The 17,355-nt window shown below is 42.1% G+C and overlaps 1 protein-coding gene across 8 annotated transcripts in view; it reads left to right on the forward strand.

The window, feature by feature from the left end:
• Positions 1 to 16,549, forward strand: part of fgfr2.L (fibroblast growth factor receptor 2 L homeolog) — a 72,058-nt gene extending 55,509 nt beyond the window's left edge. For 3 of the 8 annotated variants that reach the window (XM_018224415.2, XM_041568448.1, XM_041568447.1), the window contains 12 exons: positions 2,051 to 2,241; positions 3,421 to 3,565; positions 6,451 to 6,653; positions 8,770 to 8,921; positions 9,591 to 9,712; positions 10,973 to 11,083; positions 12,231 to 12,421; positions 12,539 to 12,661; positions 13,339 to 13,409; positions 13,648 to 13,785; positions 14,366 to 14,471; positions 15,338 to 16,549. In XM_018224415.2, coding sequence (XP_018079904.1) covers positions 2,051 to 2,241; positions 3,421 to 3,565; positions 6,451 to 6,653; positions 8,770 to 8,921; positions 9,591 to 9,712; positions 10,973 to 11,083; positions 12,231 to 12,421; positions 12,539 to 12,661; positions 13,339 to 13,409; positions 13,648 to 13,785; positions 14,366 to 14,471; positions 15,338 to 15,508 — 1,724 coding nt within the window. In that variant the 3' untranslated portion in view covers positions 15,509 to 16,549. 8 annotated transcript variants of the gene reach the window in all.
• Positions 16,550 to 17,355: the final 806 nt, after the last annotated feature.

Raw genomic sequence — 17,355 nt, forward strand, 5'->3', positions numbered from 1 at the left:
AAACATGTAGCATCAGCTTATATTACAGACCAACCTCATTTTCTGCTGGATAATTAGTGACGAGCCCTAAGCTTAGCTTCTCAACAGCCAATCAGAGCCCACTGAGCATGTGAGTGTCACAGACACTTTCCAAGATGGTGACCCCCTGTGACAAGTTTGAAGTCCTGGATCATTGCTGTTATTGACAAGCTGAAACTTTAGGCTGGTGCAATAAGTTCACTATATAAAATATGGCATTTTTTACCACTTTTAGGGTTTAGTTCTCCTAATTAAATGGCCCTGGGAAGAATGCTGGGAGTTGTAGTTAGCCTGGGATGTAGGGAAACATCAGTCAGGCAGGCGGTGACTGCAGAGGGATGTAGAGAATTATAGTTCAGCCAGGGAGTTGTGAATAGCTATCAAAGCCATGAGGTGGGAGCAGTGGAGTAACTACAGAGGAAGCAGACCGGTTGCAGGGGGGCCGAGGAGTGTAAAGGGCCCAGAAAGGTCCTAATTAATGAGCAACTGCAATCTAACGTGGTAGAGTTTAGCTCGAATTTTTGGGGCCCTAAATTGAATTTGCTGTACTAGTTACACCACTGGTCTATTCATCCCATCACCAATGTTGTTGCAAGCAGCAGCTCTATAGAAATATCACTGGCTATGAATGATCTGCTGGAGTTGCTGGAGGGACCCGGCATGAAAGGACTGGCTACAGACAAGCGGGCGCCCAATGCCAATGCCTCCCCCCCTGGCCCCCCTCCAGGAGCTTTACATCAGTATTCTCTCCGCTCTCAAATCCAAAGTGCATCCATCACTGTCTTGGCCTGGCCCCTTGTATATACACATATGTGCCTTCCTGTCTGCAGGGAAATGAATGGCCCTGTTTACAGATGAGCCCTTTATTCGGCAGGGGATGCTGGGAGATGTAGTTGAACAGCAGGGATGTACTCTAGACATCTCTGTTCAACCACATTACTCCTATTATAATGTTTTTACATGAAACCCTTCAGATAAATGGCATCCCGGAATGACTGGGTATATTGGGCACCAAGCGCAGCTCCCCCCTTTCCCGTATTCTCTCCCTGCCCTGAATAATTGAGCAGACATTGCTTTTTTCTTCTTCGGGCGGTATCATTTGAAGCTTGAGATTTTTCTCCCCCTTCTTCCTCCCCATCACTTACAAATACACGTTCCCCCTCCCTCTCGTCTTGGCACCAGTTTTCCTGCAGGGAGTGGTGCCAGGATCTTTACGGGCCTGCGGACCTGAGTTATTTTCCCTGTCCAACTTGGCCACTGCGCCATTATTTACTTTATAATGTATAGGAGGTCTGTATAGGCGTGGGGGTATATAAAATACACAGCTACTTGCACACACTCGTACAGTGATACCTTGTTATATGGAGATGGCTTATGGTATGTACAACATGAGAACATAGTAGCGGAGGTTAAAAAAAGACTTCCATCTAGTTCTACCAATTATTAAGTACTGCCTTAAAGGAGACCTGCCACCCCGACACAAAAAGCGGTATAATTAAAGTCCTTTTCACATTAAACATGAAATCCAATTTCTATTTTTTATTAAAGCATTCATAGTTGTTGTAAACTCATTTAAAAATCTCAGCTGTCAATCAAATATTGTCTGCCCCTCCTCTGTCTTAGGCATAGAGGCGGGGCAGACCATTACTTTCACTTTCCATTCAGCACTTCCTACATTTCACTGCTCTCCCCACATTCCCCCGTTCTCTTCACCATGTAATTGTGTAGCCAGGGCATGGGGATGGACATCAGGTCCCCAATTCTGGTGCACAAACAAGACTCTGAGATGATACAAGGCTTGTCTTAATAACAGTGTCCATAAAATGGCTCCTGCCTGTTTGTTATAATTATGAATTCCCAGACTGAACGAAATAAGATTAAAATAATTTATACAGTGTAATTAAAGTTTACTTTGCTTGACTAATGTGATAAAACAGGATTTTGAATATTTTTTTTGGGTGATGGGTCCGCTTTAAATATATATTGATGAGGATAAAATATCAAAATTTTTGTGGTTTCTTTCCCCTCCCAGAACGTTCCTCGCACAGACCCATACTGCAGGCCGGGCTTCCGGCAAACACCACTGCCGTGGTTGGAGGGGACGCAGAGTTTGTCTGTAAGGTGTACAGTGATGCCCAGCCCCACATCCGCTGGGTGCGTTATATTGAGAAGAATGGAAGCCGTTTTGGAGTTGATGGGTTGCCCTATTTCAAGGTGTTAAAGGTAAGTCACATGCTGGGAGAGGAGGGTTTTGTCAGTTATATGGAAGTGATAGAGGCTGATGGTTCAACTCTACCAACCAGGGCTCTGTCCCATACAGGGCGGAGATGAGTACGATGCCCTTTGGCATTTTAAACCAATAGGATTCTATGGGTCAGTACACACGGGTGTGTGTACTTTGACTTACGAACATGGAATTTGGCTAATCTTTTTAAGCAGGGTCCACTGTCTGCTGAGGGACTACAACTTCCAGAATCCCATAGCAGCTCAGCAGCGAGTGTGTGTCAGGATTAATTTAAATTGTATTTCTATAACAGCTATTATGTCTCATTCATGATTTTCAATGCCTTTTTTTACATTATTACACATAATATGAAATGCCCATGGTTAATAGTCCAGCCTGGGGATGGTCAACTGCAACTCCCAGCATCCCCTGAGAGCTGGAGGTGCAGGTTGACCAACCCTTTGTTGTAATATTGATCAAAGGAATTTAAAGGAAAACTAAAGCCTAAAAATATTTTGTATAACAAAAGCCCAGAGGTTCAGCAGCCCTATACCAGTAGACTTAAATCAGCAGAAAGTATAGGGCGCTACTGGGGGACAAAGTCAGAGACACAGATCTTCAATGTTAAAGGGTATGGTGGTACAGAACCCTAACTCTAGCCTAATTCTTTGTTGAGCTCTAGCTCTTCTAAATTCCTGGTGTTCATTGTCGCCTACATTTTATACTAGGGATGCACTGAATCGGGATTCGGCCTTTTTTAGCAGGATTCAGCCGAATCCTGCTGCCGAACCAAATCAAATCCTAATTTGCATATGCAAATTAGGGACAGGGTGGGAAATCACTTGACTTTTTGTCACAAAACAAGGAAGTAAAAAATATTTCCCCTTCCCACCCCTAATTTGCATATGCATATTAGGATTCGTGTTCGGTATTCTGCCGAAATCTTTCGCGAAGGATTCGGGGTTCGGCCAAATACAAAATAATGGATTCGGTGTATCCCTATTTCACACACAGCGTGCATTTAACTAAGGCTAAACACCTCTGCAAGTCTCCCATGATGCACAGCACAAGGGGCCCTAAGTCAGGGGGAGAATCAGATGAGCACCATTCACCCCTAAAACAGCAGTGACCGTTTTCTATATGTTTCTTTCCCTCTGCCTCCTCCTGCCTGCGTTTAGCACTCGGGAATTAACAGTTCCAGTGCTGAAGTGCTGAAACTGTACAATGTGACCGAAGCGGACGCAGGGGAATATATATGTACGGTCTCCAATTATATAGGAGAGGCCAACAAGTCTGCCTGGCTCATGGTGGAGCGTGAAAAAGGTAACGTCCCTTCTCGCTGCACGTGGGCTGCCCCGCGCTCTTGGTGCTTCGGTGAAGGTGGCGTTTGGTGAAACAATCTGGTATTGGTGTTTTTGCCGTTTGTTGACGACGGCCATGGAAAAAATACCCACAAGGATGTTGGATATCCCCTTGCACTGGAATATGTGCTTCCTTAATATAAGGGTTAGGTAGCCTTGGTGCCCCCAAGAATAGGAAAAGGTTGCAGTGTCCCCTGTTAGATGTTCTGTATTATATTCTCCTTTACTATTAGTACTATATGCAAACACCAGTATGACCACTATGACCGCACTTATTTGTCCTTTTTAATGTCCTGGAATATAGCAACAGGTGCACAGTTTGGGTGGCATTTAATGATACTACTGCCTTACTACTTGCTGATTGGTCAATATTGGTTAGTCTTGGAGCAAACACTAGGGACACTTTTTATGAGGTCCGTATATGCTATATTTAGTATTCATACCAGGGAGGCCCAACCTGAGTTCCTACAGCTTTCATTCTAGAACTTTCAACATCCCCAGTGTGATGATGGGAGTTGTGGTTCAAGTCCAACTGGGGAATTTCAGAATTATTTTGAAGCCCATATTTCATTCCCTTCGCTGCCCCCCCCCAAGAATGCAAAGAATAGTCCAATATGACTTTACCATTCTTAGACACTGAGTATCCTGCTTTGTGGGTAATGCTTTTCCATGTTGTGTAATTGCATGCATAGCTGGTGATAATTGCTGGTGATGGTTCATCTGCACCAAATTTACAAACTGATTTTGTTTAAAAAAAAAAAAAGTGTTTTTTTTTTTTTTTCTTCTGGTGACTTTCTGGTTTTCTGGGTCTTTTGAAGATTTTGTGGAAAAGCAAGGGAGGTCTTCAGAGTCCCCAAGGGACCTTCTGGACTTGAGACATCTCCCAAGCTTGTTCCATGTGTCTCTTTTTCTCATCCGGTGTTTTCTTTGCTTTTCTTTTTTTTTTTGCTACCCTTCTCTTCCAGGCGGCTGGCGTTAACGTTACGGACGAAGAGATAGAAGTCTTGTATGTCAGGAATGTTTCTTTTGAGGATGCTGGGGAATATACTTGTATAGCTGGAAATTCTATTGGGATTTCTCAACATTCTGCCTGGTTGACGGTTCATCCAGGTATTACTTTCTTCTCTGGGGCCTCTGACTTTACCTTTCCTCTTGCTGGGATAAACATTGTGATAGAATTCTATATGGCTCCGGCACCAATTAGACTCCCATCTGCTAACATCTCCCATCACCAATGTCCCACTTCTTGATTTCATTGACTGTACAAATGTAGCCAAAGGCAATTGATACGGCAGCTCCCGCACATGAATGGAAATGTCAATAATACACAGACGTCCAAATTATAAATACGTAGACAATCTTGGAGCCGTGTAGAAATTCTATCCCTGCATAAGCATGCTGCACTGATTGCATCGCATGGTATGGGTTCTTCATGCAATGCGGGGCTTGATGTTTTGCAAATTCTAACCCCTTGTCTGCACTACGGTGAGAATAAAAGGGTTTAAAATTAAAGGAAAACATAGCCCATAAAATAAGCCTGTCCTGCTGTCATTCTGGGTGTTCTGTCTCTAGATTTCTCTTTCTCTCTCTCTCTCCCTTTCCTGCTGATCTGACACTATGGAGAAATGATAAGGTAACCCCTATGGGGATCATGTGCGTGGATGTGTGCGTGAGTGTAAAGGTACAAGTGTGTCTGGTATATACCATGAATACATATAGTTTCAATAACATATTACATTAAAAGTTAATTGTTATGTTAACTTAATGTTAATGTAAATGTTATTAACATGTATTTATAGAGTGCCAACATATTTCAAAACGCTCTTCATTACGGTAATTGTATATGTGTATATATATTTATAATACATCCCAATAAAAATTATGAGGAGACATGGGATTTGCTGACTCCGTTCACCTTTAAATTACATTTTAGTATGATGTAGAGAGTTATATGCTGAGACAATTTGCAGTTGGTTTTCATTTTTTATTTTTTATCTGTGGCTTTATTTAGCTTTTTATTCAGCAGCTCTCCAGTTTGTAGTTTCAGCAATCTGGTTGCTGTGGTCCGAATTACCCTAGCAACCATGCATTGATTTGAATAAGAGACTGGAATATGAATAGGAGAGGCCTGAATAGAAATATGAGTTGTAAAAAGTAGATCTAACCATACAATTGTAGCCTTACAGAGTATTGTTTTTTTAGATAGACCCCATTTGACAGCTGAAAAGAGTCAGAAGAAGAAGGTAAATAATAAAAAACTAAAAAAAAAAAAAAAAGAATGAAGACCAATTGAAAAGTTGCTTACAATTTGCCTTTCTATAACACACTTAAAGTTAACTTAAAGGTGAACCAACCATTTAAGGCAATTTTCCCCCATCTTTTTGCACCTTATAGTTGGTATGGTCCAGTCTTGCATTTTATATAAAAAGGACTGACTAAATCTGTGAATATATGGCCGTTTGGTTATCTACTACCAGTGAGTCTGCTTCAGCTTAGAGGTCCAGTTGACCAATGATTATAAAAGCTGGACTTTTTTTACGTGTCCCCTGATTGGGTGGCGTTTGACCTTGATTATGTGTGGCCTACTTGCACTCAGTTTGAATGGTTAGTCTACTGTGGAATTAATCTATGTGTGGTCGGCTTTATGCGGTGTTGACTTGTTCTACTGCAGTAACCCAAAGCAGCCAATCAAAAGCTGAACTGCCTGCTGTGGTTTTCCATTGTAATGATGAATGTCACTGTCTGATTGGTCTCACTGCACCAAGAGGATGCGAGTGTGAGCTTGAGTGTGTGTTTTTGTCTCTAGATTTGTATAAAAGCCTCACCTCTTCCCCTGCCTCCTGCCAGCTCCCGTGAATCCACTGGAAGACAACCCCGTCCCCTATTACATGGAGATTGGTATCTACTCCACTGGTATCTTTATAATCTTCTGCATGGTAGTGGTCTGCGTGGTGTGCCGAATGCGGCAAGGAGCCAAGAAGAAAAAGAACTTCACCGGGCCTCCGGTGCACAAACTCACCAAACGAATACCGCTCCACCGCCAGGTAACAGAAAGTAGATAAAGAGTTCAAAAACCCTTTTACTTCGTCCGGCAGCCGCCATGCACAAATATAGATTTTTGGGGTTTGTAGCTTAGTTTAAGGTATGTGGGTTGGGCGTTAAGGTATGTGGGTCTCATTTGCAGGCCTCCAAAACAAAGGCGAGACTGTGCGCAGCAGTAGTGATGTCACTTTTAGGCATGGCTGAGTGATGTCACTATTGCATTCTGGAAAGCCTTTACACTTAATTAGTCAATATGATAATTAGTGTTAACACCAGCATGACTCTGTAGATTGACTTGTGCCTGTGTAATTATCTGTTATGATAACCATTACAGCGATTGGATCTGGAATTCCCCTACAGGAAGTGCAATGTTGTTATTTATTGATCAGTGTAAGTGTTTTACTGATGAGTGAGCGCAGGGATGGGTTTTGCACTAATATTTTTTTGATTTTTAGGTGTGTGATACCTAATACCCAAAACTTTTTTCTAAAGGAAAACTGGTACAGGTAATTGGAATCTAGAATGGAGAAGATATACTGGATACTAATATACGTGGATTATTGGACATGCAGAGTACTTCTAGCAAAGCAGCTAGGAAACACAGCATTGGTTTAGCGCAAAGCATCAAAACTAGGATTAATTTCCAAAAACCGAGATGAGCAGTCAAGATATAGCCAAACATGCAGCCGGCACGGGAGAGGCCAAATATTGCTTGCTTGCACAGGAGACCGAAAGTGGGGGACAGGAGCAAGTGTCAGGCAGGGGAGAGACAGGTGGGAAGAGATAAGAAAGTAACTAGTCGCAACCAGGTAGGGGATTGCAACAAGCATGCTTCATATGGGGAAAAAACTCCTGTGTTGTATGTCGAGAGATGAGCAAATAGCAAACTAAAGACTGGGGAAGCATAAGAAAACTGAAGGCTGGAGAGAAGGAGACGACTTTGAAAGGAGGAGCAAGGTAAAGGGTTTGGTGGGGAAGGAACAAGTGAGCTAGAGGCTAGGAAGGATCAGCGAGCTGGAGCCCTGGAGAAGAATGAGCGAGCTTGAGGCTGGGGAAGGATGAGCAAGCAGGAGGCTGTGAGAAAGATAAACAAGCTAAAGGTTAGGGAAGGATCAGCGAGTTGGGGGAAAGTTGAGCAAGCTAAAAGCTAGGGAAGAATAAGCATGTGGAAGGCTGGGCATCTTAAGTATGCTAATTTACTTTTATTATTATTTGTCACTGTGCATTTTCAAATGCCAATAAATATAATTGGAAAAGAAAGGAAGGCTGAGAAGGATCTAAGAGCTAGAGGCTGAGGAAGGACTAGCGAGCTGGAGGCTGGGGGAACAATGAGCTTGCTGATGGCTGGTAAAAGATGATCAAGCTAATGGCTGGGAAAGGATGAGAGAGCTGAAGGCTAGGGAGGCATAAGCAAGTTTAAGCGGGCGAAAGCTGAAGGCTAGGAAGGAACGAGAAAGCTGCAGGCTGGCAGAAGGCAGCAATTCAAGAAAAAGGTGAAAAACAATGAATGAAATATGCCTAGAAAGCAGCCACTGATAGGAGAACATTAGTGAGGAAGCAGATGTGGAAGGATAGGGTGAAGCACATGGTTAGGAAGACAAAGAGCTACAGTTATTGGAGCAGACAGCAAACATATGGAATCTGGGCATCTTATCTGTACAGGATGAGTCTCTGCTGACCACATGCAGCAAAGCCTGACTGCAGAACTAGCAACTCTGTCAGGGTTCTACATATGACTACGGTTTATATTCATGGAGACTGGAGAAGGTTACAAACTGAAGGTTGCTTCTCCCTGTTTTATGGTAAAGGTACCCAAATGCTAAAATGCCATTCTGTTTTGTTAGGGGATCCTGCAATAAAGGCATCCCTAGTTAAGTTCTATACATTTCTTTATTTAGAACATAGTAATGAGTTTTATTTGTGTTAGAGTTGGTGTATTCCACCATGGAACTTCTTAAGTGAAGACCAGGTGACATATGGCACCTTTTGTGTCCAGTGTTAGCCAATCAGTGCAGCTGTTAGGGTTCCCCCCCCCCCGTGCACCGGTATGAGCTGTCTGTAGATCCCCACTCTGTGCTGTTGGCATAGGGCATATATCACAGAACATCTCTCTTGTACCTTTAGGTTTCTGCAGATTCCAGCTCATCGATGAACTCTACCACTCCACTCGTGAGGATCACAACACGACTCCTGAACAGTACCGACGCCATGCCCTTAGCGAATGTGTCTGAATATGAGCTACCACATGACCCCATGTGGGAGTTCTCAAGAGACAAGTATGTTTAGAAATGTCTACATGCCATCTTTTTGCTCTTGACCTTCCATGCTGTTGACCTTCCATGCTGCCTAGTATTGTTTCAGCTTTCCTTTGTCTTCCCTGATTTCTCAGCCGTTTTTAATGGTGCAGTTTGTGGTTTTAGTGGTTAATTGGTATTATGGTCTCAGCCTTCCCATTGCTCCCTTTTACTTATATAACCCCTTTACAAATACCAGCATGGATTTCCTCACCAACAAAGAGGCTTGATGCGTATTGAAAACTCCATAGCAGCATCAAGACTCCTTCCTAACTGTCACCTTATTTCGATATGCCCAATAGATATGGAGGGGGATTTATATACAATAAAAGAACACTCTCACACTGTAATCTGCAGATGTGTTTGATGTTTCCCATTTCGGAGTCTTGCAAAATACTTTGGCTTCTATCTGGGGCCAAGCAATGGAAAGGTATTATGGGTAGTGAATGTATATGAGGATTATGGGTATGTCCCTACAATCCAAGCTCTCCTCCTTTCCTGTGTGGGTTCTGTGGGTTCTCTGGGACTTTTACAGCTGCATTAACACAGATTGTTGCCAGCTGTTTTCTTTATTCCGGAGCAGCCACTCACACTTTGTACTAACCAGCCAAACTACCTACTCTAACTCATGTCCCTGTGCTTCTTTCCCAGGCTGACACTGGGCAAACCGCTCGGTGAGGGTTGCTTTGGGCAAGTGGTCATGGCCGAGGCGCTTGGGATTGATAAAGAACGTCCCAAGGAGTCTGTGACAGTGGCAGTAAAGATGTTGAAAGGTAAGACGCTTGAGTGTTTCCTCCCTTCTCTCAGGGGGCACAGGGTCACATTCCTGACCTTCAGGCTTTAGGATAAATCAACAGCTGTGACAGCTTAGCTGCCCCTCTTGGTGATTACAAAACCTGTTTTATGGCAGGGTGTTATTTACAGATCCCTTTCCTTTGACTTATGCAATCTTTCTGCCACTCTCCCTGTGCTCTATCCTTGTGTCTCCAGAGACAGAACACCGGGAGAGTCTACTGGTCTTTTTCCACCATAGGGCCTGAAAGTGCTCAGTTTCTGCTTGTAGTATTTTTAAGGCTCCCTGATTGTTTGTTCTCTCCTAATTTAATGTTATACGTTTATATGTTTTGCTCCTCAGGAGTTTGGTTATTTTGCCCTTCTCACAGGACATATGGAAACTGTGATCTTTCACAGTCAGGAACACATACTTTTGGTTGATAAGGCCTTCAGTATGGCAGTGTAGAGCTGGGGGTTTGTCAAATTCATAGCTTATTAACTCTCAGATTCATCAGCTGGATATTGAGGGTTCCTAGACATTAGAAAATTTGCTTGATACACATATACGATTAAACTTACATCATTAAAAATATGTTCTATCAGACCTTCTGACATTTGTATGGTTCCCAAACATCAGCAAGAAACAAGCTTCCCAAAACACTAAGGCAATGGCATGGGGATTCTTTGACACAGCACCAAAAACCCAAAGCAGCCACTCCTAGGCTTGAAACCAGCAAACACCTGTGCCAGTGCTTATCAAGTGCTAGCAGACTGGAAATGGGTCACTATTCTTAATATGTCCTAAGTAACCCTATGTACCCCAGGAAAAGTTAGCTTCAGGCCAGAAAATAAAGAAAGCTAACGATTAATTGGTTGCTATGGCTTGCTTATGGATAAACATGTGCTTGTATAACCATTACTGACATCAGCATGCAAGGAGATAGCAATGTGGTAGGCACCCATGGGTGGTGATACTGCTGTAGATACTGACAGGAAGTGTACCTAAAAATACTTTCCCTTTTATAGTCATATCTCATTTCCTGAAACCTTTGTAAATATTTATTTCATATAAACCACTTTCTTTTAAAAGCCTCCCATTCTGTTAGCCCACCCTTCATTCTCCTTGAGCCCCCCTTTGGTCATCTAGACTGGGAGCTATTCTGTTATTCCATTTGGGCATCGACTGCACTAGCCATCTGCTATGTAACATGGAGGGTGATTAGATAACCGTACTGATACATCCGACGGTTTGTATTTAGATGATGCTACAGAGAAAGACCTAGCAGATCTGGTGTCAGAGATGGAGATGATGAAAATGATCGGGAAGCATAAAAACATCATCAACTTGCTAGGAGCCTGCACACAGGGAGGTGAGTAAGTGATCTGGGTACAGGTAACTAAAAAGAAACACTAAATCTGCCTTAAAGGGCATGTAAAGGCAAAAATATAAAATCACATTTTTACTTTCTTTAATGAAAAAGAAACCTATCTCCAATATACTTTAATTAAAAGATGTCTACAGTTTTTATCATAAACCTGACTGTATGCAGTGCAATTCCCCCTTCTTTTACTGCTGTTGATAGGAATTGTCAGATGGTCCCCAACTGCTGTGCAGGTAAACGATCATACTTTCAAATGGCAGGGGGAGCCCCCCACCTATGGCAGGGGGAGCCCCCCCACCTTACTTCCCAGAACTTGAGCAGCATTGTTGGATTCCCTGTAGAGATTTGTATCCAGAGACGCAGTGCAGTCTCTATATTATGATTATTAATCAGTCTTGCTGTATTGGCTTCTATGGCACATATTATTTGACTTGTGCTGTTTTGATAATTTATGACGATCCCTAAGCTTAACCTCCCAACTGAAGCCCAGACCACACTGAGCATGTGCGAGTCTTGATATTGCAGAAATGTCTAACAAAGTTACAAGATGACAGCCCCCTGCGCCAACTTTGAAAGCATAAATCATTTGTCTTATTAGGCTGCTGGTGCAGTAAGTTCATGTTTATATTTAGTATACATAATACAGCATTTCTAACATTATTCTATTTTAGACTTTAGTTGCCCTTTAATGCACTGCAGCCCTACCAATATATCTCTCTATGTTCAGGTCTTAGTTTACAGAACTTGATGATCATGTCTATTTCTGTTCAACAGTGGATCTGCTTAGCCAGGCATGACTTTAATCCCTGGCTGTTCCATCTCTTATCAATGTACCCACTGTTTATCATGAAATTTCCACCACCGTAGCACCTTCTGAAGCTGGCCTCATATTTTATGGTAAAAGTGGTCCCTTCTTAGGGCTTAGGTGCCATTTTTATCAAAGGTCCTAAGCATGATGTGGTATAAATCACTTAATTCATGTAGGAGTTGCACCTATGTAGAAGAACCTTCTTTCACTATAATGATTAGCAGTTATTCCAGTGTTTCTTGTGTATGGCACAAAAGGTCTGTACTTTAGACAATGGAATGTCCATAACTATTATCCCTAACAATGTTGCTTCTACTTGTCTTCTAGGCACGCTCTATGTTATTGTTGAATATGCTGCTAAAGGGAACCTGCGTCAGTACCTCAGGGCCCGGCGCCCTCTTGAGATGGAGTACTCATTCGATGTCACTAGGGTTCCTGATGAGCAGATGACCTTCAAAGACTTGGTATCATGCACTTATCAAATAGCAAGAGGCATGGAATACCTGGCATCCCAAAAGGTAATAAAATACCCTGACTGTTTCCCATTATATCTCCCTTCACTCCCGTCAATCCATTCAATTAAAATACGTCCAGTAAATCATTTACCAAAATCGTCCTGCCTCTATCTCTTTCAGTGTATACACCGGGATTTGGCAGCCAGGAACGTGCTGGTCACTGAAAACAATGTTATGAAGATTGCAGATTTTGGTCTGGCGCGAGATGTCAATAACATTGATTATTATAAAAAGACATCCAATGTGAGTGCTGCTTGGTTTTGGGTTGGGCTGGTTGTTTTCGGTTCTGCCATAATACAGAGCAAACAGGAGAACTTTCACCACTTGATAGAACATTCTGGGGTCTTACAGTATAAATATTGGAAGGTGTCCACACCTGACCCTTTTGGCCCGTTTTCTTGTTTCTGAATTGGTTGGCAACTTGTCCGTTGCAGTCGTACCAAAGAAACAGAATTTACTGAAACTTTAGCAGAGTTGATCCCCCCCCTCCCCCGTGCGGCTATGTCACCCAACTTGGCGGTAGATGAATCCCATGTCCCTGTAGTGATCTGATTCCATGGATTGTGCCAGGGTTGAAGAATCGATAGCCAATATATTGTCTAGCTAGCATGTGACCACCAAAGCCAGTGGTTGTTGGACTTTTTTCAGTTCAAGCCCCCCTTTGAGCTCAAACCATTGGTAAAGATTCCCTTTTTTCCCTCATCACATAGTTACAAAAATGTGGGTATAGATACTAGATGCTTTCTGCATCTTTGAGGTTTGCAATTTCATCTACGACTCCCATTCTCTCTTCCTGTCTCACCCTGATGGGAAGCGCATAGAGCCAATGCTTGTCTCCCAGTGCCCGATGTTACCATTGTTACTGTACATTCCATGGCTGTACCCCCTCTGTATTGATCCGCTATGTTTTGTTTTCCCAGGGCCGACTTCCTGTCAAATGGATGGCACCGGAAGCTTTATTCGACAGGGTTTACACTCATCAGAGTGATGTGTAAGTGTGCACTATTGTTTACGTGATGGGAACAATAGAAGGAAAAAAGCATCATAGACTGTTCCAGGATATCATCTTGCTTGGATCATTTGAGATTCTATGTAACGTTTAGGGGGAACTGTAAAAAGCTGTGCTTACATCGGCTAAATAACGGGATGCTAATATTCTTTACTCTATGATGGAAATTGATATGAGAATATACCGCCCTTTTTTACGGTTATTTCACCTATCTGTGCAGGTGGTCATTTGGTGTATTAATGTGGGAGATATTTACCCTGGGGGGATCTCCGTACCCCGGAATTCCTGTTGAGGAACTATTTAAGCTGCTGAAAGAGGGACACCGGATGGACAAGCCAGCGAACTGCACCAATGAACTGTAAGTACACATTGTGTCAGGGTTTGGAGAACATACTACCATGTAGATAGAGTCCAGGTTAGACTTGAACTCAGGACCCCAATGCTGCAACGCAGAAATGAGCCACCATGTCACCCTTTAGTTCTAGTAACTTTATACAACCAGTATTTACTGGTCTTGTTGGTATTTACTAGTTGGTTACTGGATCTGAAGCAAACCTTGTACTTATTATTACATGACTCCCCAATATGGGAGAAAGAATAACTGGCAATAGTATAATCTGTTTGGGAGATGATAGGGATAGATATGCCGTAACTCCATCAGCCCCTCCACTCTCCTTATAAACTCCTTTCTCAAGTAGCTTTTATTTACTCTTCTCTCAGTTTTGAAATCTTATTTTTTCCTCCCCTTATCTGTGACCCCCATCTCTAGGACCCCATCTAGAATTTTGAATGTGTTCTTGCCACTACCTATGCACCCAATTAGTAGAGCATTCTCACAAATACAAATAATGATTTCATCCTAGTCATTGTACAATGTGTTGCCTTTTGTCTACAGAGCTCACAAGGGCTTAATTCCATTTTTCTCTTCTACTCGGCAGGTACATGATGATGAGGGATTGCTGGCACGCCATCCCCTCTCACAGACCCACCTTCAAGCAACTGGTGGAAGATCTGGATCGCATTCTCACACTCACAACCAATGAGGTTAGTGTTGTTACATATATCTGGCACCACTGATCAAGGGCTGTATAAAACTTTAAATTTTTAGGGCTACAAGCCTGGCACTTTTTGAAGAGCAAGGGAATAGTACCACTCTTTCTTTGCTCTCCTTGACCTTCCATTGAGCTCTCTTTGTGTTCAATAGGCTCAGTTAGATTCAGTTTGCTGGTGGGGGTTGAGTAACTCTTAAAATCACACTCCTGTGAAGAGTAAAGAGTGGGGTATTTCACTATGCTAGTTTTGGTGTACTAGTCCACCCCCTGTGGATCATTTAGAATAAAAGAGTAACTATGTACAGTCTATAAAGCAATGATCTCCAACCATGGGCTCACAAGCTACATGTTCCTCACCAACTCCTTGGATGTTGCTCCCAGTGGCCTCAAAGCAGGTGCTTATTTTTGAATTCCAGGCTTGGAGGCAAGTTTTAATTACTTAAAAACCAGATATACTGGTAGACAGAGCCTCCTGTAGGCTGCCAGTCCACATAGGGGCTACCAAGTAGCCAATCACAGCCCTTATTTGGCATCTGCAGGGATTTTCTTCATGTTTGTGTTGCTCCCCAACTCTTTTTACATTATAGAGTGTTCTTTTGGTATAAAGAGGTCTCTCCTATGATGCTTTACCATGCATATAGAATAAGTGGAATACATATCTAGCTGACATGTCTTTGAAGTTTGGATGCACATTTAAGTATATAAGAAACAATGTTGTAAAATAAGAATGTTCTGGTTGTTGGGAAGTGTTGGAAATTGTAGTGCTGATCCAAAGCGAGCTTAGGGTGGAAATGTGATAGTGATGTTTTTCTCCCTGTATAAGTCACTAATCATCTCTCTGTCTTCTGTCTTACCCAGGAATACCTCGACTTAAGTGCTCCCCTGGAGCAGTATTCCCCCAGCTTCCCTGATTCCTCCTGCTCCGCGTCCTCCTCCTCCGGTGACGATTCAGTGTTTTCTCCCGACCCCATGCCTCATGACCCCTGCCTTCCCAAGTTCCAACACGTTAACGGCGTTGTAAAGACATGAAGCCTATTGCGTTCTGCAGCTCCCCTATAAAGACTGCACGTCTCGCGGACAGATTCTGCAGAACGCAGAGGAATGTGGACATTCCAGTTGAAGAGGACACGCTAAAAAAAAAAAAAACAGCGTTTTGCCAATTCCGTCGAACTCATAATTCCCCAAGGGGGGATTTATTAAATGGCGGTAAAACAGCGCTGATGGCGTAGCAAAGCACATGGACAGTATGGAGGATGCGCCAAGCTGGGATTTTAACTTGTTACTACTTCAGATGTTCACAAATACTTCTCTGTCTCATTGGGATCATTCACTTGGACTCAAGGCAAAACGTTTTTTTTGTTTTTTTAAATTTTGCCTTTCTTGTTAATTTTGTAATATTTTGAGAAAATATATTCCAGCACCTCTAATCCCTTCACCAGAGCACATACACAGCATTGTTGCTGCTGGATATAACTGTAAATATATTCCAAATATGTATAAATATATATTATATATTTACAATGAATTATTTTTTGTATTGATTCTAAAAAAAAAACAAAAAAAAAAACACACACACAACAAAAAAAAAAAATATTAACTTGCTTGGGTTAATACCAGCAAGTCACCTAAATGGGGAGGTAATTGCCAAATTTTGTAATATATGCATCCTATACTAAAAAAAAAAACTAACCCAGATTTAATTTATTAGCACACAAGAAACACAGAAGCCCCAGCGGGTTGTAGAAATGTACAAACAGGTTTCTGGCCGAGTTTTTTTTTTTTTTTTCTAAATAATGTTTTAGGCCAGTGCTTGTCATTAACTTTAAGAAGAAAAAAAAAAAGAAAATTCACATATATTTTTACCATGAAATCACAAAGGCAAGCTACAGAGAGCAGATTGTATAGAGCTTTATTGTACCGGTATTTATGCTGTAATATAGAAAAAGGAACAATTTTTTTTCATTAAAAAAAACTATTCTATTGGCCTTCTCCCTGAAGTTGATGTGTAAGTCTGTACAATGTATACTAAGAAATGGTAAGCTAAGACTGTAAATAAAAACCTTGCTGCTGTGGAATGTCTAGATTGATTAATTACTTGGCTTTTTAGTAGAGTGGGGAATTATATGGACACTGTATGGCCAAACATCACTTCTAATTATTCAAGTTGGCTCTTTAAGGAGAACTAAACCCTAAAAATGAATGTGGCTAAAAATTACATATTTTGTATAGTGAACTTATTGCACGAGGCTAAAGTTTCAGCTTGTCAATAGCAGCAATGATCCAGGACTTCAAACTTGTCACAGGGGGTCACCATCTTGGAAAGTGTCTGTGACACTCACATGCTCAGTGGGCTCTGAGCAGCTGTTGAGAAGCTAAGCTTAGGGCTCGTCACTAATTATCCAGCAGAAAATGAGCTTCCCTGGCTGTAATATAAGCTGATGCTACAGGTTTGCTGATTATTAAATTCTGATGCTAATTGCACTGGTTTCTGTGCTGCCATGTAATAATATCTGTATTAATTACTAATCAGCCTTATATTGTGACATTTCTATTCTATGTGTACTGTATATTGTGAGTGGGTCCCTAAGCTCAGTAAGTGACAGCAGCACAGAGCATGTGCAGTGAATCAGCAGAAAAGAAGATGGAGAGCTACTGGGGCATCTTTGGAGATACAGATCTTTACTGCTAAAGGGCTGTGGTTAACTGGGGCTTGGACAGAAGCACAAAACATAATGTACAACATTTGTAGCTACTTCTTTATTTTAACTTTCCTTGCCCTTTAAGCCATCCCAATCCATAGGTAGGTGCCACTACATCATCATGAGATTCCATCTTAGTGGCAACAGTTTTGGGAAGGCTCTTTCATGTTTCAGCAT

The sequence above is a fragment of the Xenopus laevis genome, chromosome 7L, assembly GCF_017654675.1.
Source record: "Xenopus laevis strain J_2021 chromosome 7L, Xenopus_laevis_v10.1, whole genome shotgun sequence".
In the NCBI taxonomy this organism is placed as follows: Eukaryota; Metazoa; Chordata; class Amphibia; order Anura; family Pipidae; genus Xenopus; species Xenopus laevis.